This window comes from Coturnix japonica, chromosome 1 (assembly GCF_054131305.1).
Source record: "Coturnix japonica strain WE chromosome 1, WE-NBRP24, whole genome shotgun sequence".
In the NCBI taxonomy this organism is placed as follows: domain Eukaryota; kingdom Metazoa; phylum Chordata; class Aves; order Galliformes; family Phasianidae; genus Coturnix; species Coturnix japonica.
In genome coordinates this window covers 45,920,716-45,942,542 of record NC_140663.1, presented here as the reverse complement: position 1 = coordinate 45,942,542, position 21,827 = coordinate 45,920,716, and the positions used below count along the sequence as shown (strand labels likewise).

At 49.3% G+C, this 21,827-nt stretch overlaps 1 protein-coding gene and 1 long non-coding RNA gene across 6 annotated transcripts; both read left to right on the top strand.

Annotated features, from left to right (window-relative positions):
• Positions 1–2,802: 2,802 nt before the first annotated feature.
• TAB1 (TGF-beta activated kinase 1 (MAP3K7) binding protein 1) lies at positions 2,803–11,413 on the top strand. 5 transcript variants are annotated; one of them, XR_014935017.1, is made up of 12 exons: positions 2,803–2,849; positions 3,439–3,575; positions 3,739–3,892; positions 4,511–4,597; positions 5,141–5,279; positions 5,746–5,859; positions 8,382–8,493; positions 8,597–8,741; positions 9,114–9,336; positions 9,632–9,788; positions 9,892–10,156; positions 10,737–11,413. XR_014935017.1 is itself a non-coding variant. In XM_085517611.1 (12 exons), exons 1-12 carry the CDS (start codon positions 2,817–2,819, stop codon positions 10,767–10,769), a joined length of 1,368 nt encoding a protein of 455 aa, XP_085373737.1. In that variant the 5' UTR covers positions 2,803–2,816; the 3' UTR covers positions 10,770–11,413. The 5 variants fall into 5 exon arrangements, 4 of the variants coding, with proteins under 4 accessions (XP_085373737.1, XP_015715820.1, XP_085373757.1 ...); XM_085517611.1 differs by having other exon boundaries at positions 9,892–9,925; XM_015860334.3 differs by lacking the exon at positions 9,892–10,156.
• Positions 11,414–13,124: 1,711 nt separating this feature from the next.
• LOC146762388 (uncharacterized) lies at positions 13,125–21,753 on the top strand. Its single transcript, XR_014935025.1, has 3 exons — positions 13,125–13,234; positions 21,085–21,327; positions 21,413–21,753. It is a non-coding gene; the product is annotated as an uncharacterized LOC146762388 (long non-coding RNA).
• The last annotated feature ends 74 nt before the right edge of the window (positions 21,754–21,827 follow it).

Below are 21,827 nucleotides of genomic sequence, written 5' to 3'. Positions count from 1 at the left end.
GGGTGGGTACACTCTCGGCTGGGTAAGGAGCTGGCTGGAGGGCCGGGCCCAGAGTGTGGTGGTAGATGGAGTTAAATCCAGTTGAAGATCAGTCATGAGTGGTATTCCCCAGGGGTCGGTGCTGGGACCTGTCCTCTTCAACATCTTTATTGATGACTTGGATGAGGGCATTGAGTGTGCCCTCAGTAAGTTCGTGGATGACACCAAATTGGCAGGGAGTGTCGATCTGTCTGAGGGTAGCAAGGCCCTACAGAGGGATCTGGATAGGCTGGAGAACTGGGCCGAAGCCAACGGGATGAAGTTCAACAAGACCAAATGCCAGGTCCTGCACTTTGGCCACAACAACCCCAGGCAGCGCTATAGGCTTGGGGCGGAGTGGCTGGAGGACTGTGTTGAGGAAACGGATCTGGGGGTACTGATTGATGCTCGGCTGAACATGAGCCGACAGTGTGCCCGGGTGGCCAAGAAGGCCAACGGCATCCTGGCTTGCATCAAAACCAGTGTTACTAGCAGGAACAGGGAGGTAATTGTCCCCCTGTACTCGGCATTGGTGTGGACGCACCTTGAGTACTGTGTTCAGTTTTGGGCCCCTCACTGCAAGAAAGACACTGAGGCCCTGGAACGTATTCAGAGGAGGGCTACAAAGCTGGTGAGGGGTCTGGAGCACAGGCCTTATGAGGAGTGGCTGAGGGAGCTAGGATTGTTCAGCCTGGAGAAGAGGAGGCTCAGGGGAGACCTTATAGCTCTCTATAACTTCCTGAAGGGAGGTTGTAGTGAGCTGGGGGGTGGTCTCTTCTCTCGTGTAATCAGTGATAGAACTAGAGGGAATGGTTTTAAGCTGCGCCAGGGGAGATTCAGGCTGGACATTAGGAAGTATTACTTTTTGGAAAGGGTAGTCAGGTATTGGAATGCACTGCCCAGGGAGGTGGTGGAGTCACCGACCATGGGAGTGTTCAAGAAATGTTTGAATGTGGTGTTGAGGAATATGATTTAGCCGGGAAGTATTGGTAATGGTTGGACTAGATGGTCTTCTAGGTCTTTTCCAACCTTGATAATTCTGTGTTTCTGTGATTCCTGAAGCTGGGACATAAGCTGGGGCACCTTAAGGAGCAAGAGTGTCCATGCCAACATTTGTCCCATTTGAACCCAGGATTCCACAGTCCTCCAGGTTTAGTGAAAGTCGGCAGTATCAGTGCAGACAGACTTAAATGGCTGCCCTTATTGAGAGAGATGCTTCAGGAGGTTCTAAGAGTGGCTTGTTCTGCTTGGCTTGTTTGAAATCACACCTACCATCAAGTGTCTCTTACCTTATCAAGAGGAAAACATGAGAAGGATCTTGAAGTACTATATTAGGGGTTATTGTGAAATGGCTATAGTCACAGAAGGTGAAGATGGGGAATATGAAAGAATATGGAATAAACATCACTATTTTCACACCCAGGGAAGAAGATCTGTTTATTAGTTTGATGTGTCTTCTATTTATCTCTGTGTGACCATTGCTAGCATAGCACACGTTTTCAAAACATAATCAAGTACTGGGAAACAAGAGCCCTCAAGATACTGCTGACTGGGTTTCAGTAATAGATAGCTCAACACTGAGGAGGATATCATTGCAATTTCCTCCGTGACAAGATTCAAAATAATGTTTTTCAGCAGTGCTTCGATAGAGCTTCCTTCTCATCCCCTTTTAATGCACCTGTCGCCTGAGTACCCAGGTATCTAACGTGCCAACCCTTGTGTAGCCTGAGGACGATAAGCACAAGTACATGATGGTCAACTGGCAGCATCAAGTCCTCTGGACTGTCTTCCATCTTGGGTACACACTGTAGCTGCACCTAAGCATATACCTAAATGTACTGATATACCTACCCATCCCTTCTTTCTTTGGACAAAGACCCCTTCCTTCCTACAGTCTTATAGAGATGCCATGCCCCTAGAAAGTCAGATGTCTTGGCAACAGGACAAGTTAAAAACTGATGAGGCCAAATGTTGCCAGAACCAAGCCTAAAGCTCTGCCCAAAATCTATTCTGCAGTGACAGCTCTCTCTCTACTGTGAGGGTGTCTCTGAATGCCTACAACAGCACCGTGATGGGGGCTGCATTATGTTCCCTGCTCTCCACAGCATATTGTTCAATAATGTTTGTTCATCTTTTATCTGCTAGCCCAGCAGGGTGACCAGTGGAATGCTTCTTCCCTTTCTGCAGAGGAAACATATGAACAAACAGGAAGGCAGTAGCGCAGCTTGGCACTAGAAATACTGTGCATATAATCCCTGGCACTGGGACCAGGGAAGCACGAGAAACAGTAAGTACAAAGAGGCAGAGAGAGAGAGAGAAGGAAAATAAAACAGGATGGCAATGGTCAGTGACCATGAGCTGCAGCCAGACAAATTAGGAACAGGACAAACATGCAGACTCCAATCGTTAGTCTCAGAAGGACACACTTAACAACATACGAGCACAGCAATGACTTGTAACTCCTCCTCTCATAAGGAGAGTCGCTGCAGGCTGCCCAAGGAGGTGGTGCAGTCACTGTCCATGGAGGTGTTCCAGAGCCGCGTGGATGTGGCACCGAGGGATTAGGGCAGGGGACATGGCGGGGATGGGCTGGTGGCCGCACCAAGGGATCTCAGAGTGATCCTCGCCGCCTCCTCATTGGGCGGAGTGACGGAAGGGGGCGTTGGCTGCGAGCGCTGCTCTCTGCGTGTGGGAAAGAGGGCGGGGCTGTGAGTGGCGGCCTCTCTGCCCGGCAGATTTGTCTGCTCTGGAGGGAGAAGGGCGGGTAGGAGGGAGGAGGCCGCTGCTGCTGCTGCAAGATGGCGGCGCAGAGGAGGAGTCTGCTGCAGAGTGTGAGTGGAGCCGTTCCCCCCCCCTCCCCCCTCCCCCTCCTCGCTCGCGCACCCCCTTAGGTGTGTGTGAGGAGGGACCCGCGCCTCCTCCTCGCTCTCCTGCCCGGGCAAGGGGAGATGCCCGCCGTGAGGGGAGGTGGGTGTCCCCCGTTCCGTGCTGCAGCAGGGCCGGCCCGCAGCGCTGTGTGGGGCTTTGGGCCCTTGCCTGAGGGGTGAGGGTCAGCCGTAGTGGGTAGGCCCGTGTGGGCACAGGGACCCTCCGTCGGTGTTGGCCGCCCCGCGGACCCGTTTTCTTAGCGGGTGTCCTCCAGGTGTGAGGGTCCCATCCACTAAACTCACTATTAGTGCTGTGTATTAAGCTTGGGTGCAAGTCTCAGTTCTGGTTTCTTGTTGGAAAGAGCTGGGCATGCAACCAGAGCTCAGCTTCAGAGGGAAAGCAAGGGGTAAGTGATGCAGCTCTGCTGCAGGGATCATGAAGTTCTCTGGGAGGTGCTCTGCCCTGTTAGTGAGAGGGTGGGAATTAACCTGTAGCTCATCCTGAAGCAGCATTCTCACATCAGCCTTTACGTAACCTCTTTCTGTCTCCCAGGAACAGCAGCCCAGCTGGACAGATGACCTACCATCCTGCCATCTCTCTGGGGTGGGCTCGGCTCCAAACCGTTCTTACAGTGCAGATGGCAAAGGTACAGAGGGTCACCCCTTGGAAGATAACTGGTTGAAATTCAGGTAAGTTGATTGTGCCTGGGTCACAGACTCCTTTACCTGCTTCTGTCTGCAGGTGATATTTAGCCTTTCACTGAGGACTCAGAGCATACAGGATTCTGGGGAAACCTGTTATGTCTGTCCTTGTATCACAGGCATCTGTGACTTCTTTTGCCTTCTCTGATAGGAGTGAGAACAACTGCTACCTCTATGGTGTCTTCAATGGCTACGATGGCAACCGAGTCACCAACTTTGTGGGCCAGAGGCTGTCTGCAGAACTGCTGCTGGGCCAGCTGCATGCAGATCACAGTGATGCTGATGTTCGCCGAGTTCTGCTGCAGGTAAAGCACCTTTAACTGGGAACAGCTCCTACTTCTCACACTACCTACCTCCTCCTTTTGCCACCAGGGAGCAGCATCTGGTTCTGAGGGGGTTGAAACATCTGCCAGTGGTTGTGCTTGCACTCATCCTGAGCAGCTGCAGTGCTTTGTTTCACTCCCACCTCGTACCCGTCTGTTCCCCTGGCTGTCAATGTGCTGCTGACAGCTCTCCAGGAATCTGCAGCCAGCCTTCACTGGACATGTAGGAGCAAGTCAGCCTGAGAAGGAGATGACAGGGAGTGAAAGGGAGAAATTAAGGCGTGGGGGGATGCATGTGCAAGATCACTTTCTTGAGTAATGGATGAGTATTTTTACAATCAACATACAAAATCAGATAGGTCTCTGATGTTGCTGTGTTTGTAATTTGTGTGTTTTGTCTCCTGTTTTGAGCACTAGCAGATTGCTTTCACAAGCTGTTAACTAGCTGCACTAAAATAATTGCATTTCAGTATGATGCTGTGATCCTTCAATATCTCTATGAACTGCTCTTATGAACTAGTCTTAGGAGATGGGGGTGGGTAGCTTCAAAGTTCCCTAGGTACTGGATAAGAGCTCGCTTTCTCTTATGATCCTTTTTAGGCTTTTGATGTGGTAGAAAGAAGTTTCCTGGAGTCCATTGATGATGCTTTGGCAGAAAAGGCCAGCCTGCAGTCCCAGCTGCCAGAGGTAATGTAGCCTTAAGGACAGAAGTTGCTGGAGCTCCCACCTTCCAGACTACTGGATGGGATGCTGATCAGCATTGTCCAAAGGAGGCTGTAATTGAAATCTATGTTTCTGTAGCTTTCATCTGGGAGCTAGTGTGAAATGAATGAAGTGCCGTGGTCTGTTCTGCACTGGTGCTACTTAGACCTATGATTGTTTTATTTAGTAAAGAACTAAAGGTGCTGTGGGAAGGTCCTCAGCCCTGTACTTACAGCTCTTCCAGGACAAAGTCATATGATGTGGATGGTAGGCAAGGCCTCAGATTTGCATGACACATGGGCAGATATGAATTCTGGTCTTGAGGTGGATTAGAGTGTCATCTCCAGAATCTTATCAAACCCATGTGGTTTATTGGGATTGAACAAATAATTGTATGACTTGCACATCTTGGCCTCAAGGCAAGACTGTCAAGATGAGTCCTCTTTCTCTATGCAAGTGTTGACTGTAGCTGTGGTTTCATTGTTGTGGACTGAGTGTTTAAGCCTCCCCCATAATCTCGGATTCCAGGGTGTTCCTCATCACCAGCTGCCTCCTCAATACCAGAAGATCGTGGAGAGATTGAAAGTTGTAGAGCAGGAGATCTCTGGAGGAGCCATGGCCATCGTGGCTGTTGTTCTCAACAATAAGCTCTATATCGCCAATGTTGGTGAGTTTTTCTTTGCTAGTATCCTGGTTCAGGTGCTTGTGAGCATGGCTGAAGTTCTAGGAAGCAGAAGCAATTTGAATGCTGGGGAGGGTTTCTCTCGTCAAGGAGTGATTTCCTTGTTACTTTTGGGACTGATAGATCAGTCTTAAAGGTCATATCTCTACAGATATTGGCGGATACAATGTTTATGACCAAAGAAAAGGGGAAAATGAGTTGAGAGGTAGTGGAGATTCAGTGGGAAGCGAGGAACTGTCTTGTGAGGCACTGGCTCGAGCCTGAGTGAAGAGCTAACAGGCCTAGCACGCTGTAAGCAAGTCTACTTCTAGGAGATTATGAAGAGAGAGTACATGAGCTTTTCTCTTCTTTTCTGTCCTTATTCCCCTCTCCTGTTCCTTTTCCATTTGGATATGTTCTTCCCCTTAACGGCAGAGCTATCTGGTGCCTCATCTCACTACTCCCGCTGCAGGTACCAATCGTGCACTATTGTGTAAGTCCACAGTGGATGGACTGCAGGTGACTCAGCTAAATGTGGACCATACGACAGAGAATGAGGATGAACTTTTTCGCTTCTCTCAGCTGGGTGAGTGTTCAATTTCATGTTCCTACCTGAGAACATCTCGTGTCTCCGTTTATCTGGGGCACCAGGAATGATATAAGCCCTTGGAAACAGTAAGTGAGAACAAAAAGAAGCTCTCCTGTGGGCTGTTGTTTCAAATAGCGAGTTCTTTTTCTGCATACTCTGAAGCTACAGAGCAAGTTCAGTTTGCTGAACCAACAGAAAACAGTCCTTTTCTTCTTCCTTTTTTGTTCGCTTTGAGAGTCAGATTTGTGTCCCACTGCCAAGCTGTCATTGATTTGCCCTGCAGCTGTGTGATTGCTGGAGTCGATAGGAAGGCAGGAACAGAAGCATGCAGCCAGAGGGCAGAAGTGGGGTGGGCAGCGTGTGACTGCCCCTTTGGAGACAAACCACAGTTAGTCTGGGTTAAATTCTGTGTGATGCCACACCCTGAGGATGGTGGGTTTTCATTTGCCTATGTACAGGCTGCTGCAAAATAGCAAGTACACATCAGACAGAGGCCGACCAAAGTGGCGTTTACTGCTCTTACATCAGAAATTATTGAACTCTGCCTATACTGTCATCATGCTTCAGGCAATTTCCCTTTTCCTTTACAATGTTTGACATGTTTTTTTTCTCTTTGTCTGGAGCCAGGCCAGACCACTTGTGTGGCTGTTAACACCAAACTCTTCATATAGAGATACTTCTATTCCGTGCCTTTGTTCTGATATATATAGCTTGGCATTCTTCATTAGGTTCACCTGACCAACATTCTTATCTGATGAAGCTGTCAGTGTGATAATTTTTCTGCTGCTAGGTCTTGTTTTATTCCGTTTCTCTTCCATTTTTTGTTTCTTATTCCTGCAGTAATGTTGTGTGCCATAAAACAGAGGACTGACCACAGGAATCCAGGGAAAAAGAGCCTTAGGTGGCATTTCTACTAAAACACTAGGTTCAATTTAGCTGTGGTCTATAGTGGGACAGGACTCTGCTAGGTATGCTGACCTTCTTCATCTGGTGCAGCAGTGGTTCTCCTATTGGCAATCCTAATGGAAGGGAGAGCCTGTGGAGCAAGCTAGTGTGTACAGGCTGCTCTGGGGACTTACCCAAGGTTGTTGTATGCCCAAGTTGAAGCACAGTGCTAAGAAGTCACAGGGATGGTGTCTGTCATGGTATTTGTTTCACCTGTCCTAGGGGAAGGGAGAGAGAGGCCTTTTACCTGCTTGGCTCTTCACCCTGCTCATTTCAGCTTGTTTAGTGCTCCTGGACCATCACTGTGATTTAGACGCAAGCTTTCTGGTGTGCTCGAAGCCTCCTTGTGTTTGTGTCTGTCATTAGTTTGTATCCCCCTGCCAGGAGCAGGCAAATGAGCCAGGCCATGCTGATGAGTCAGCTTTGGTCTGCAGCAGATGGCAGAGTTGTATCTTACTGCTGGGGTAGGTGTGGAGCCATCTGTGTGGTGAGGCTTGGTTTGACTCAGAGGGATAGTTTCAGTTGGACTTTTGCCTTCACCTTGTACGCAGGACAGTCATCTCTAGATAGAAATCTCAAAATAACTCTTTCTGTCTGTTAGCTCTACATTTAACCTGGAAGGGGGGGGAGGTTGCCAGAACAGACCAGGTAAGTGGCTCATCTGCTCTGAGTCTTGCCTCAAATAACAGCCCCTCTCAGATAGTCCCTGTTAGAACCTTCTTCAGGATAAGATTCCTCACTAGCCCCTGACAGGTCCGAGTTATTCGCTTAACCTTAATTGAACTAAATACCTGCTTGCTTACCGTCCTTGTTTTAGGAGTAGCCAGCATCAGTCTGAGCACCTGAATACATTCATGGCTCTTGTTGATTTCCTAAGTTAGCTTATTAGCAAAATTGTCATATGGAACTTAGGAACAGGGATCAATGATAGAAGAAAAAGCAGAATCCTTCACTTATTTTTTCCTTCTTGCTTTTCTCTTCCCATCGCATGGTCCTGAGCTGACAGGCACAGATGTTCCACTGCCTTTTCAGTGTATGCCTGTGCTCCCAGGCCAGCTGCCACCGGTGGCTTTGGACCAAGACTTGGACTTGGTTTCAGGGCCAGCCATTGCATTTGGAGTGTGAGTGTTGGGCTGTGTGCATCTTGTGCTCCTTCACTCTCACTCCCAGATTATGGCTAATGAGAGCGTGTCCTTTGAAAACAGAGCAAACTGCTCTTTGCTTCCTGTGAGGAAGGATAGGAATGATGTGTGCCCCGGTGGCGCAAGTGGTAGGAATGCCGCATTGCAACACCGGAGGCCCTGGGTTCGAATCCCCCTTTGGCGCAAGTGGTAGAAGTGCCGCTCTGCTACACAGAAGGCTCGAATCCCAGGGGTTGGACTCGATGATCTTTAAGGTCCCTTCCAACCTGCACGAGACTATGATACTATGATAATTCTTTGGTTTCTTGTTGTGTCCTACTGTAAGTGTTCTTTTTAGCTGTGGTTATTTTGTTTCTCCTTCCTGACAATGTGACTGCAGTAAGCCCTTCGAGTTTCCCAAACACTCTCACTTTTTATCTTTTAATCTGGCAGGCTTGGATGCAGGGAAGATAAAACAAGTGGGAACCATCCGTGGGCAGGAAAGCACTCGGCGCATTGGAGACTACAAAGTCAAATATGGCTACACTGATATTGAACTGCTCAGGTCAGAAAAACTCAACTTTGTGGTTTCAATCTCTTCTCTTTGTGACCCTTCCTTCTCACTCACTATGACACCAATGGTTATTAAAAACACTGTCTCTTTCCAGTGCTGCTAAATCTAAGCCTATTATAGCAGAGCCTGAAATCCATGGAGGGCACTCGCTGGATGGAGTGACTGGCTTCTTGGTGCTTATGTCTGAAGGCCTCTACAAAGCTCTGGAGGCAGCTCATGGGCCTGGGCAGGCCAACCAGGTGAGTGCTTACATGGGAGTTGTTCTCTCAGCTACTGACTTATTTCAAGGGTGTTGGCTGTTCTCATATGGACCATCCTCCACATCTGTCGTGTGAGTGCTACCCGAACCGGATGCCTGTGCCACCTCGTTCCAGTTAGTAATAATGTGAGAGCTGGTTTGCCAAGCCAGTTCATCCAGGCACCTTCCCCTCCTTTTAGGAGAAGCCTGTTAAAAAGGATGGGATGATTATAGGTACAAAGCACATATCAGCGAGTGAGACTGGCAAGGACTGCAGCTAGATAAATTACAGTAAAACTTAGGTCACATGGCTGGAAAAGGTTTCCTTCAGAATACCTTAAACATTGTTCCATTTATTTCCTCCTCTGCTTAGGAAATTGCAGCCATGATAGCCACAGAGTTTGCCAAGCAGACATCGCTGGATGCTGTGGCCCAGGCTGTAGTTGACCGGGTGAAACGGATCCACTGTGACACTTTTGCCAGTGGTGGGGAACGGTCCAAGTTCTGTCCCCGACATGAAGACATGACCCTACTTGTGAGGAATTTTGGCTATCCCTTGGGTGAGATGAGTCAGCCCACGCTAACACCAACACAAGGTATGCTGCAGAGAGAAGGAAACGGAATAGAGGGTGGAAGATAAGAGCCCTTGATCTGGCTTTGACCTCATGTTGAGAGAGTAGATACTTCAGTATAGAGGGAATTTTGTTATTAAAGGGATTATTGGCTTCTGAGACCTAGAGTCCTTAACGACTTGATGATGCACTATTGCATTTAAGAAATTAAACTTAATATAAATTCTTTCCTTGGGATCTTTGACCTTTCTTTGATGCTCTGCACCCCTTGTCACTCATGTCTCACCTGCACGTATAATTCTGTTTTCTTCCTTCTCAGGGGGCCGTGTCTACCCCGTCTCTGTGCCGTATTCCAGCTCCCAAAGCACGAGCAAAATGAGTGTCACACTGTCTCTCGTCATGCCTTCCCAAGGCCAGATGGTCAATGGTGCCCACAGCAGCTCAACTCTGGATGAAGCCACCCCCACCCTCACTAAGTAAATATGCTGCTCTCTTGATACCCGCAGTCCCCTGCAGCTCACGCTGTGTGAAGTGGTTGAAAAGCAGAGACACACCTGTCACTCATTCCCTTATCTGCAGCGTGGCCCTCCTGACTGCAGTATTGACAGCCAGTGTAAGTTGTTAGCTGGAAAGTGATACGTGAGGAGTGGGAACAAGCAAAGCAAGCAGCTCTGAAGCCAGTTCTGGGAACATGCCTTGTTGGAAGCATCTGCTGCTGTCACCAGAGGACACTCTGGCAGTCCAAAGCAACTCTTTGGATGTTGGATGCTGTGCATGGAGGGAGAGTGGGTGTCCTCTGTTTTAATGATGAACAGAGGCTGCTGAAGAGGAGGTGCTGCACCAGGTTGGCTTGCTCAGAGGAGGGAGATGAGGGTAGAAGAAGGGATAAAGGTTAGACCTGGGTCCTGTGTGAATCTTGTGCAGGATCCTACTAGTGGCTCTGATTTGAATTCAGTTTTTGGCACAGGGGTGTGTACATGCTGCATAGGGAAGAAGCTCTATGCTTATTGTGTTCTGGTAGCTCTAGATACAATGAAGCTGACAAACCAGAGCTGCTTTGGTTGTAGTGCAGGTCACGCAAGAATAGCTTTTCTGCTGCCAGGCTCTTCCCGTAAAGCTTGTACTGTATGGGTATGAGGAGGCCAGCAGAGTGTGTCCCTTCTTCTTTAGTTTTCTTTGCTACCCTTCTTTGTTTCTCAGATGTCTGGGTGTACTTAAAGCTGTCCAGTTAAAGGTGAGGCAGGTATCTTTGGCAGTCATCAGTAGCATGCTGTTCTCAGCACACCTAATGCTGTGACAGAGCAAGGATATGTAACTTCTTTTACCTGATAGCTTAATCCTTAAAGAAGCTGCCTCTTGTTCTGGTGCCTTGGGCAAGATTGTGGATGTGGAAAAATAAAGTTGCTTTTGTTCTCTCTCCCCAGCCAAAGCCCCACTGTGACTCTCCAGTCCACTAACACTCACACGCAGAGTAGCAGCTCAAGTTCGGACGGGGGTCTCTTCCGCTCCCGCCCTACCCACTCGCTCCAGCCAGATGAAGACGGGCGTGTGGAGCCCTACGTGGACTTTGCAGAGTTTTACCGGCTTTGGAACATGGACCATGGTGAGCAGGGAGCACTGACTGTATCCTAACCTGGAAATGTGCCTCTTCCACCCACCCGGTGCTCGGCTGCGCGAGAAAGGACTGAGGAGGGAGCAACAGCGCTCCAGCTCTATTCTGTGTTCCGCCAAGAGTTAACTCCTATGCGGGATGTGCTGAACACTAGGCTGGGGAGCTGCGCTCTTGTCATACGCATTGCCTGCGCAATGCGCCTAATCCTGACCGACCTCTTTCCCTTGGAAGCCCAGTGAACGTGGAAAGGGGTCTCGAATGCAACCCTCACTGCAGGTTTCTACAAATAAAGTTGCAGAGAGGGCTCCCTCCTGGATAATGCAAGAGTAGAGGCCTGTACAAAGGCTGTGTGTGCGTGTGTAGGTGTACATGTGTGCCTGCGTGTGCGTGTGCTGTCAAAATGTTTCCACAATTCATAATGCTGTGATTCCAGTGTTCAACTCCATAGAAGATACCTCTATTTTGCAGAATAAATAACTTATAGCTACACTCATTGGCACCTGTGTGGCTTGCTCTCTTCCTTAAATGAAAAGGATGTGGGTGTGACAGCTATTCCCACTGAAAACCTTCAGCCCACTGCAGCGAGCAGTAAAAGCATCCTGAGCCCCTGCATGTGGATTCCCCTTCAGTTCAGGCTTCTGACAGCAGGTGGCAAGCGTGTCTCTTCCCTGCCTGCTGCTGCATTCCTGCTGCTGCCTGCCTGCCTTGCTGCCTAGAGGTGCAGGCAACACGGTGAGGCCTTTGGGGTGACTGTAAGGGAAGAAGGGAAGGAACAGAGCATTGGTGGAAGCCAGCATGCAGCGAACTCCCATGTGTGCAGGTTTGTAGCATGCTGGCTTTGGAGAGGTGGAGGGAGATTTTTCCCTTCCCATTAATCAAATAGCATAGAGTGCCCCGAGGCGAGATCAGAGTTTACTGAGAACTATGTGGGCAGGATCGAAGCGGTGAGAAGTGCTTGCTTCCTGGGAAGGTACGGGAGGAATCCCTTGCACACCTGTCACTGGCTCTCTGCCATTGCCTTCCCAGGCCCTGCCCACACCCTGCTGGCTTTCCTGGGAACTGAGCAGGGCTGCTGGGCTGCCCGCAGATGCTCTCCTTCCTCTGCCACTGAGATCACCCAGTCCAAGCCACCAGCCCATCCCCCTCATGCCCATAACCATGTCCTCAGTGCCACATCCACACAGTTCTGGAACACCTCCAGGGATGGTGACTGCACCACCTCCCTGGGCAGCCTGTGCCAGTCCATCATCATTCTTCCTGAAATGAAGGTTTCCCTATTTTCCAACCTGAAAAGGATGGTGCCATCCTGGTGCAGACTGAAATGGAGTTGAAGGTATTTTATTCTCTAACCTGGTACAGTTTTCGAGAGCCATACAAACAAGTTTTTATTGCTTATTCCCACAGAATCACAGAATCACCCGGGTTGGAAGGGACCTCAAGGATCATGTAGTTCCAACCCCCCTGCCTAGCAGGGCCACCAAAAAAGTTCCCCTATCCCATCCATCTATGGTATTTCCTAACTTATACCAAGAGTGCTTCCAATGGGAAATATTCCAGTGCATGGATGCTCCAGACTGAGTTTAAGAACTGCCAAATGCCCTCGTATAAAGCAGATCACACAAAACAAACTTTTCCTTTGACTCAGCTCCTGGTTTGCTAAGTACAAAAAAGGAGTAGGAGCATACAGAGCTGCATGGCCACTGGAAGGAGAAGGGGAAAACAGGTTTCCTGTGCGTGCCGTATACCCTGGCTTAGGAGTCCAGGTCAAAGAAATAGTGTGCATGGGGGAAAGCAGCTCGGAAGTAAATGTCAGGATTTAATGTCCTTAGGGAGCTGTGCAACAACAGTGGAAAAAAAACCTATTCAAGCCAATGGGGTCTGTTTGTTCCTTCCACAGACGTTCTGAAGAAGGGCGTTAGTGGAACCCAGCGATGCTCATTGCTGGAGGAACTCTTTCCAATGAAGAGCATCTCTGGCATCCTGAAATGTCAGCGCTGTTAATGCGAGTTGTAAATAAACCGCTGGGGATGGGTTAGGTATTTAAAATCCTACAGCTCTCTCTGTAAGTGTAGGAATGCTGTTTGGAGTATCCTGGCTAATATTCAAGATGAGTGCTTATATTCTGCCAACTCCAATCCCCTCCTGGAGTTTCAAGTGGATGCGATATTTATCTCTGCTTTCGTCTTAACCGTTGTGTGTTGTTTCTGGAGGTTGCTAAACAACTGCCTTCTCATCGGTGGCTGTATAAAGCCATCCCCATGCGCATACGAACTGTAAAGCTGTTTGGAGTCCTTGCATAAGAACCCCAAGGTACATGTAAGCTGTTAATATTTATTATGCGAAGCTGTGAATGCGACTGAAGATGGAGGGATTAGAGCAACTGAGTTCGGGCTGCTGAGCAGAATGGAAGAGAAAGCAGATGCCCGAGAAGAATCAGCACAAGGGATCAGCACGCAGGATTAGCCGCCACTGGAGCATGGAAAGCAAAGGGCTGTGCAGCCCTCGGATAACAATGGGGCAGGCAGGGCGGGTGCAGAATCTCTACTCCTTGCTTCCCCCACTGGCTGCAGGAACCCACACAAGGATTTGGCCTCGGCAAGAGGCAGCTTGGACATGGTGTTTGCAGGGGGTGGAGGAGATGACTTGGGCTTCTGGTCCCATCCTCCTCTCCTGTTTTGACTCTCCTAACCTGCTTTCTGCCTTGTCTCCCAAGAACAGCGTGACCTAGAAACTCAGTGTTTCTTCTGAGCAGAGAGCTTTTCTGAGCCTCGCAAAAAACTGCGTGGTGGTGGGGAGCAGCACCAGCCCCTTTCTGCAGAGCAAATCAGCTGTTTTGCCTTCAGACTTGAGAGCCAGGGTGCCTCAAGCATGCTGCAGGGGAAGTGCACCCTGCTGGGTAGGACAGGCTGAAGTCAGCAAGCACCTTCCAGCTGTTGAGCAGCAAACAGCCACCAAAGCTGGGACAAGAGGTAGCGGCCTCAAGTTGCACCAGGGGAGGTTCAGGTTGGAGGGAAAATTCAGGAAGAACAGCGTTGCAGTGGCACAGGCCAGGGAGGTGGTGCAGTCACCGTCCCTGGAGGTGTTCCAGAGCCGTGTGGATGTGGCACTGAGGGACGTGGTCAGTGGGCATGGTGGGGATGGGCTGGTGGTTGGGCCAGGTGATCTTAGAGGTCTTTTCCTGCCATAATGATTCTCTGAAGGTACCTGGGTTTGTCACTGTGGCTGGTTCCCAGTCACCCAACACGAGGATCCTAGAGGTGGACAGGCGTTTTCCAACCCACAGCATGAAACTACAGCAGGAGCTGGTGGTGTTGGCCAATGCAGTGCTGCTTTCAAAGCAGTGGGATCAAAGCCGAGCTGTTAGTGGTTTCGTGCATCAGTGGCTTGGAAAGTCCCTCACTCCAGCCAACAGCAGTTGGCTGCAGAAACAAAGCAGGTAACAGCTCTCCATCATGCTCTTCTCAGGATAAGAGATTCAGTGCCTGAATCCTCTTCTGTGCTTGGAGAAGTGACAGAAAACAGGTAAATCTAACAGTGCTCAGGCACTGGAATGGGCTGCCCATGGAAATGATGGAGCCACCATCCCTGGAGTTGTTCCAGAACTGTGTGGATGTGGCACTGAGGGACGTGGTCAGTGGGCATGGTGGGGATAGGCTGGCGGTTGGACCAGGTGATCAGCCCTACCCATGGCAGGGAGTTGGAACTGGGTGATCTCTAGGGTCCCTTCCAACCGAAGGCATGGTCCCTTCCAAGGCATTCTAAGATAATGTCGTCTTGAAAGTCTTTTAGGGCCATAATAATTCTGTGATTCTGTGATCTATTGAGGACCGCTCAATCCCCTGCAATTCTGGTGCCAGATCTGCACTCACCCATGGCTCCCAGTGTTAGCTCCCAGCTTCTGCAGAGTGAGATCTCCAAAATAGCTACATGAGGGACTGCTCAGAGATCTGAAGCCTTGAAACAACAACAGTGGGGGGAAAAAAAGAAAGAATGAAAGAAAGAAAAAAGCTGCATGTGAAATGGAAAAGGTGAGGAGAAAAAAAAAAAAAAAACAACGGGGAAGTCGATAAAAGTTTTCAGCGAAGAGATAAGAGCAACAAAACAGAGGGCATCTTACTGCTAGCTAAAGGTGTGATGGGAATGAAAAGAGCTTCTGCAAATGTCTGGAGGGGAAAAGAAATTAGAAGAGAAGTGTATCCATTAGTAAATGAGTGTGCGAGTGTATTATTCATGGCTGCAAATATCTGAGCTGCAAAAGTGTGACATTTTTATTTCAATCTGCCTTTAGTGGTGAACTTAAGGATTTGGGATAGCAAGAGTGTAATTAAGGACTAATAGAGCAGCTTTTGGCTGCACCCGTGCTGCAAACGAGGACGGCAGCAGGTTTCCTGCTGGGACCTGGGTGAGGCTACTGTCTGCCTGCAGCCCCAGTCAGTGATGAGCAGAGCAAAGCACAGTGCAATATTCAGCAGTTTTGCCCAGACGTTACCCACTGGTGCCCTTCACTGGGGGACATCAGCCGGTCCTGCACCATCAGGCATCGAGGGACCCTCATTATCACCCCTACGGAGCCCAACCTGCAGCTCGTTGCTGCCATGGCCTGCTAATTGCTGTGCTTGGCACCTCCCCTTGGCATCTGGTGGGCAGGCGGCCAAGAGCACGAGCAAGTGCGCAGTGCTGGGAGATGCACTGTTGTGCTAATGGCCCTACACCGAGCTGTAAGGAGGCTAGGGACCTGCAGCTCTCCAAGCAGGAGGAGCGGCGTGCTTTCCTCTAATTAGAGCCACTTCTCTACCCAGGCAGCACGTGAGGCTGCAGTTCCCGCAGAAGGAAGCGTTACCCAACTCCATGACTGTTGAGGAAGGAAAACGGTGTGGCCCCACTGGAGCACATCAAGGGGTGAGAAGAGGGTATGTTGTGACAGTCTGTGTTTTGAGGTGGCTGGTGCACACGTGGCAGCTTTAATGGGATATTTCAGCAGAGAGAATTACTTTCAGCATCTCTGAATAAAAGTTGCTGGAGAGCCAACTCTCCATGATAAATGGCTGAGTGTCATTTAGGGTGCAGGGCCTAAGAAAGTGCCAGGGAATTAAATATGTTGACATCCTGACTGAGGAGCTCAGTCTGCTTGGTGTCATTGATCCTGCTGTCATTGATGAAGATATTAAAGAGCACCCAGTGCAGATCCATGAGAGGCACCTTCAGTAGGCACCCGGGGACCAGAGGGAAAGGTCTATCTAAAGGGTATGTGGGTGAAGGAAGGAGGCAGCCATAAATCTGCAGCACCGCCACTGCAGGTCTCACCAATTCCGTTAAGCCCTGATACTTACTCACTGATCCAGGAGGCCTTGATTACAGATTGGCTGGGATGACATTTGTTTTAGATTACACCCAGCAAAGATCTCATGCCTGTGAGCAGGCTGTGCTGTATATCACTCCCAGGTGTTCAAACACCATGAATCAGATCCCTTAATATTCTTATCTCTGGCTTAAAATAAAGAGAAAACAACACCAGCCCCTTTCCATTTCTGTTCCATCCCTTCCATTTGCAGACCTGCAGGTGCCTCAGGGGCCTCTCCAGGAGTTTCTCCGCAGCCCCTGATGCCTGAAGCAACCCGAACAGCAGTGTAGGATATCACAGGGGGGGCTGCACATTGCCTCCCTGCTCATGCTGATGTGTGAGGCCTCTCCATCAGGCCCCGGCTTGTTCCGTCCTTGAGGCATCCATGGTATTTCAGACCCACGCTCGTCCCCACTGAAGCAGCAGCCACCAAAACCCTTTTCTAACTGGAGCCCAGTCTCCTCCCTTCACCCACAAGGATCACTCACCACAGGAAAAACTGGTTTAAATGAGGAAAAAAAGGAAAAAAAAAAAAAGAAAAAAAAAAGAAAAGAAAAAAAAAAAAGAAAGAAAAAGGAAAATAAAAGAGCACTCAGAAAGGAAATAGTTCTGCAAATTAAGACCCGAAGAATCCTGGAGGTATTTGATGCTTGAGTGGCTGAATAAGATGCCAGGCGAAGCATTCGGAGCCACTTATTTATTTAAACTGGCATGGGGACAGTGCTCAAATGTGCTCCTGCAGCCGTGCACCAGACCTCCTACAGGTCCTACAGTACTGGTCTGGGGGGAGCTGTCCCACATACTCCATCCAAGGTCCCACCAGCCCCTCTCCTACACTTCCTACATCAGGAACCACAGCACAAAGCTGTCTGATGCTTGGAATCAGCAGGAAATGGGGATTAGTTTGGTGGACCCATGTAGAATCTCAGCAGCAGGAAATGGGGATCAGTTGCATGAAGTTTGGTGGGTCCGTGTTGGACCAGAGCACCTCACTTCTGGCAGCCAACTCAGGATGCATGGAGCAGCCCATGGGCAACGCAGCCCATTAGGACTGACCACTGAGCAATAATGAAAAGCAATAATTTTCTCTCCCTGTCCATTGAGCTGGGCTGCCCTTCTTAGGTTTGTCACTTCAAGATGGAAGTGAAGGTGAACTAAACTCCAGCCTGGCTTTGTTTAACCAATTACACTCTCTCTGCTTACATTGTGCACTATTTTCCAGACCAACACCGGGCATTTTGTGCAGGCACATTCCCAATGGCCTTCCAGGCAAAAAGCTGTGATAAAAACTCAACTTGTCCTGTTGTAGGGCACTTCCTTCCTGCCTCGACATGAGCAGAGCATGGTGTTTATTTGGGATATTTACAGTGGCGCCTGTGTTGCACGGCTCACAGAACGAAAAGGAAAACCCCACAATTAAAATGCAGCTAAAGAAAACACGTGAAACCCGAGATGTGGAACAAATCCCAGCTTGAATCATCTGGCTCCAAGACCTGTGTGTAGCCCATTGAGCTCGAGCTAATATCAATTCACAACATGCAAGGAGCAAAGACAATTAGGAATGGCTGGGAGCTAAAGTTCTATCTAGAGACAACACCAGACCCTCTTCTGCTCCAGCAGCCTTTGGGACACAGGAGGCTCCATCCCATTTTTGCTGCCTTGCACTCTGGGGCATGCATGACTGCTGAAGCCTCTTTGCAAGGCTCTGCTCCCACCAGTTCTCAGCCCCAGGCTGCCTGGCCACTGCTGTAGGGGATGATTTTGGGGGCACTTGCTGGTACTTGCCTCCAGACAGAGCTGGAGCTGTGAGGTTGTCTGACATCGATATCTCCTCTCTACAGCATTATCAGGGCCTTATCAACACACGCAGCTGGCGCTGATTACAATGAAATTGGTTTTGAGGCTGTTTTCTTTCCATTTCCCCATCTGGACATGCTGTATCACTCACAGGGGCCAGGGAAATTGATACGACCCTAGTGGATATGTTTGCTCCAGAGTGCTTTAACTCAAAAATCTCCACAGGCCCTCAGGGGAAGGAGCTGCTCTCACCCTGCAGGTGTCATTGGGAGCTCAGGCAGGAGGGGATGGGTGGGACAAAGGCCAGTGAGAAGATGATGTAGTGGCAGAGCAGCCAGCTTGAGCGCACACGTGGGTTTTCCCCCTGTGGGACTGGCTGTTATACTCAGGAAAGGCTATTGGGAATAAGGGCACCCAGTGACACCAGGACTCGCAGTGCTTCGTTGCTCATGGTGAGTTGATGGTTGGTGGTTGGATTAATGGGTTGATGGTGGAACTGCTGGGATGATGTTCAGATTCATGGGGTGATGACAGTTGGACTGATGGGGTGATGGTTGGACTGATGGTCTCACAGTTGGATTGATGGGGTGATGGTTGGATTGATGGGATCGTGGCTGGACTAGATGATCTTAATGATTCCAAACTTAATGATTGTATGATTCAATGATCTGTGACTGCTTTATGAAGCCCCACTGCTGTCTTTAACATCGTCAATAGGAAAAGAATACTAAACCAAGCAAAGCCAAAACAAAATGAATGCATTTCAGCAAACAGCCCAGGGAGTAGGGCTGCCCTCAGTGAGAGCAAAAATCCTTATCTGGCAGAGTTTTATGATACTTCACAGCAGAGTTAAACAGCATTTGTTTGTTTCCCCTGTGCACGAGGCATTGTTTCTGGGTGGGTCCTGCTAGTGCTGGTCCCTGAGCATTCTATCAGGGGTTTGTTCATCTCATTTTCTTGCTGTACCCTGACTGCTAGCAATGGTGGTTGCCAGCGACTGTTGTTTTTTTAGGTCTGAGGCCTCGGAACACTGGAGAAAGAGAGAAATACCCTTGTCCTACCCTACTTTCTTGGTGACCAGCAATAGAAGTGTCACTTTGTTGTTTTCCACCCTGCCACCAGCAGTTCAATACGAATAAGGGCATCGGATTTCAGGAGTGCCCTGCTGAAAGGAGCACTTTGTTTGCAGAGTTGGACTGGAAAGGGCGTTATAAGGGCTGGAATCCCAAAGGGCGAAATGAGGCGACCTCTCTGAGACATGATGCAGTGAAAGTTGGATCATTAGTGACTCTGTGGGTCAGTAGGAAGGAGTTAACCGAATATTAGGCTCTTTGCATGTGTGGAGCCCAACAGCCACCCTTATCAGAAATGGCCACATGGTGGAAAAATGCTTGTGTAACAGAGGTGGGGAGGAAAATGATGGTAATTCCTTTTTGCAAGGTGATGGGTGCTATGCATTGTTATGAAAGGCCAGCCCAAGAAGTGAAGAAGCAGGCCCCATCCCCTTGCCCAAGGGGAAGAAACCAGGGCCACCTAAACCAGAAAACATGTGTGGTAAAGGTTCCGCTTGAAAGCTTTGCACCTGGTGAGGTTGTAGCACGGGGTTGGGGGAGGTAGAAATGTTTGTGGGGCTGAACACATTGCCAAGGAGCATGGACTGCTGTCAGTGTTGGGTAGACAACGAGCTGAGCCAGGGTTGGCAATGCTTCATCTCGCTCATCCCATCAGAATTCATTTGCATTGAGATGTTTGGGTTTTAGACCATTTAAGGTGAACTCACTGCAGTATGGTAATTGCCTTCTTCCCCCAGAGCAGCCCTTTGGGGTTAGGGGGAAAAAAGTTGCTTTGTGCGCGTGGGACAAGCATTCCCTGTCCTATTCAAGACCATGCTCGCTGCACCCCAGCATGTCCCAGCTCCCTTCCCAGCCCTGAGCATTAGCCCCAGAGCTCAGCCCTTCGTTCCCCAGTGGAGCATCCTCTGCAATCCCTTACTCTTCCCACTTACAGGCAAGTGCATCCCAATGGCGGTGTGGGAAGATCTGCATTCACTGCAGCATGGTTGGAGTTGGCCGATGGATTCACACCATGCCGTGGGCTGCTGATAGACAGGCAGATAGACAATATGATGGTGAGAGCTTCATTTCTGCAAGAAACACGGCTAAAAATGATTCCTCATCTCAAGGCAGCTTGTCCAGCATGTCTCAGACTGAAGTATGCAAAGCAGAGAGAAAACACTATAGAACAGCAATGGTTGTGATGCTAATTTGGGAGCCACAGTCAAATTTCACCCCTACCACAGACTCTGTTTGGCCTCCAGCAAATCACATCATTTTTCTAATCCTCAGATGCTTTTATGTAAAATAGAGCTAAAGGTTTGGGGGTTTTACCTCTGGGAGAGGGTACGGAAGCTACATAAATTAAAAATCAGGAGGCGTCTGGATGCTACATCTGAGCCTCAGTCTGCTGCCATCAAAGCACACGAACCCATGAAAAAAAAAATAATAAAGGAAAAAAAACAAAGAATTTTCTGCTGCCCAGGGTCCACAACCCCAGAGCAACAGGGTTTTGGAAGCAAGGTCTCACTTGGGAGCAGGGTACCAGCATTGTTCTCTTCCCATCAGAGCCAGCCTTCTCTTCTGTGATGGGTGCTTGCTGGCTGTGGGTAAGGAATGAGAGATTGCTGCCCATCCCTAATGGGATTTGTAATCCCAGAGCTGAAATCAAAAGCAAAACTAACAACATCCCTTGCCATCACTCAAAGCTGTCAGGGATCGGATGGAAATTCAGCTGAGGTCTCCATCCAAGCCCAGCTCTTTGTTGGGCTGTCCTTGGGAGCATCCTCCCGTGGATGGGAGATGTCATCCCAAACCTGGAGATGGAGATGTTGTCAGCTCAAAGGTGTGCTCTCACTGATGTGCTGTTCCTCAAGGACTTGTTTGGTGTATTATTGCATTCTGCCACAAAACCACCTGTCTTCTATGGCAAGAACTTCACTTATTGTACCATTTCCTTCCTCCTCCAGCCTCATTCCTCTCTCTCGGTACTTCTGCAGAGCTACATACAGAACCCAGCTCACCCACAGGTGCCTTCAGTCATCCTCCAACGGAGTTTGTAGAGGGGAAAGTACTCCTTCATTTGTGCTCTTTACCTCCAGGACCATCTCAACCTTGGCCTTAACACTGGGACAGCCCTTTGGCAAGGAAGACCTTGGCACTGGCTGAGCAGTTTGGGCCTCTTCTTACTCATGCCTTTCCACTGCTGTTAGGTGAGGAACCTCTTGGGTTGCCTTAGTAATGGTTGCCACTGAATGCCTCTGTCATGGTTTTGTAACTTTGTAATTTTGCTATCAGTATTCCACATCATAACATCATGTAAAGTATGGATACTCCTATTGAATGTGCAGTCCACAGAAGAAGACTACATATCCCAGAGAACAACAGGGGCAATGATAAGTCACAGGACCAGGACGCTATATAATCTCGTTCCCAGGCTGGAGTGCCCTCCTTCTTCTCTTGAACTTCTCGGAGAGTGGGAAGCGTTCCAGCCGTGTCGCCTAGAGTTCACAGTAGGCCTCTCGGTTTTCGGGGACTCTCTCTCTCTCTGTCTGTTCGATTTGTTAGCCTCAATTATATTATATTGTGTTATCTTGTATTTCGATATCATATTTAGTAAAATAAGTTTTTCCTCCTTAGATTGCCGCTGTTTTTATCCCATTCCCCTTTTCCCCCTCCTTTCCGGGCCCTGGGGGGGGGGGCCCACGGGGTG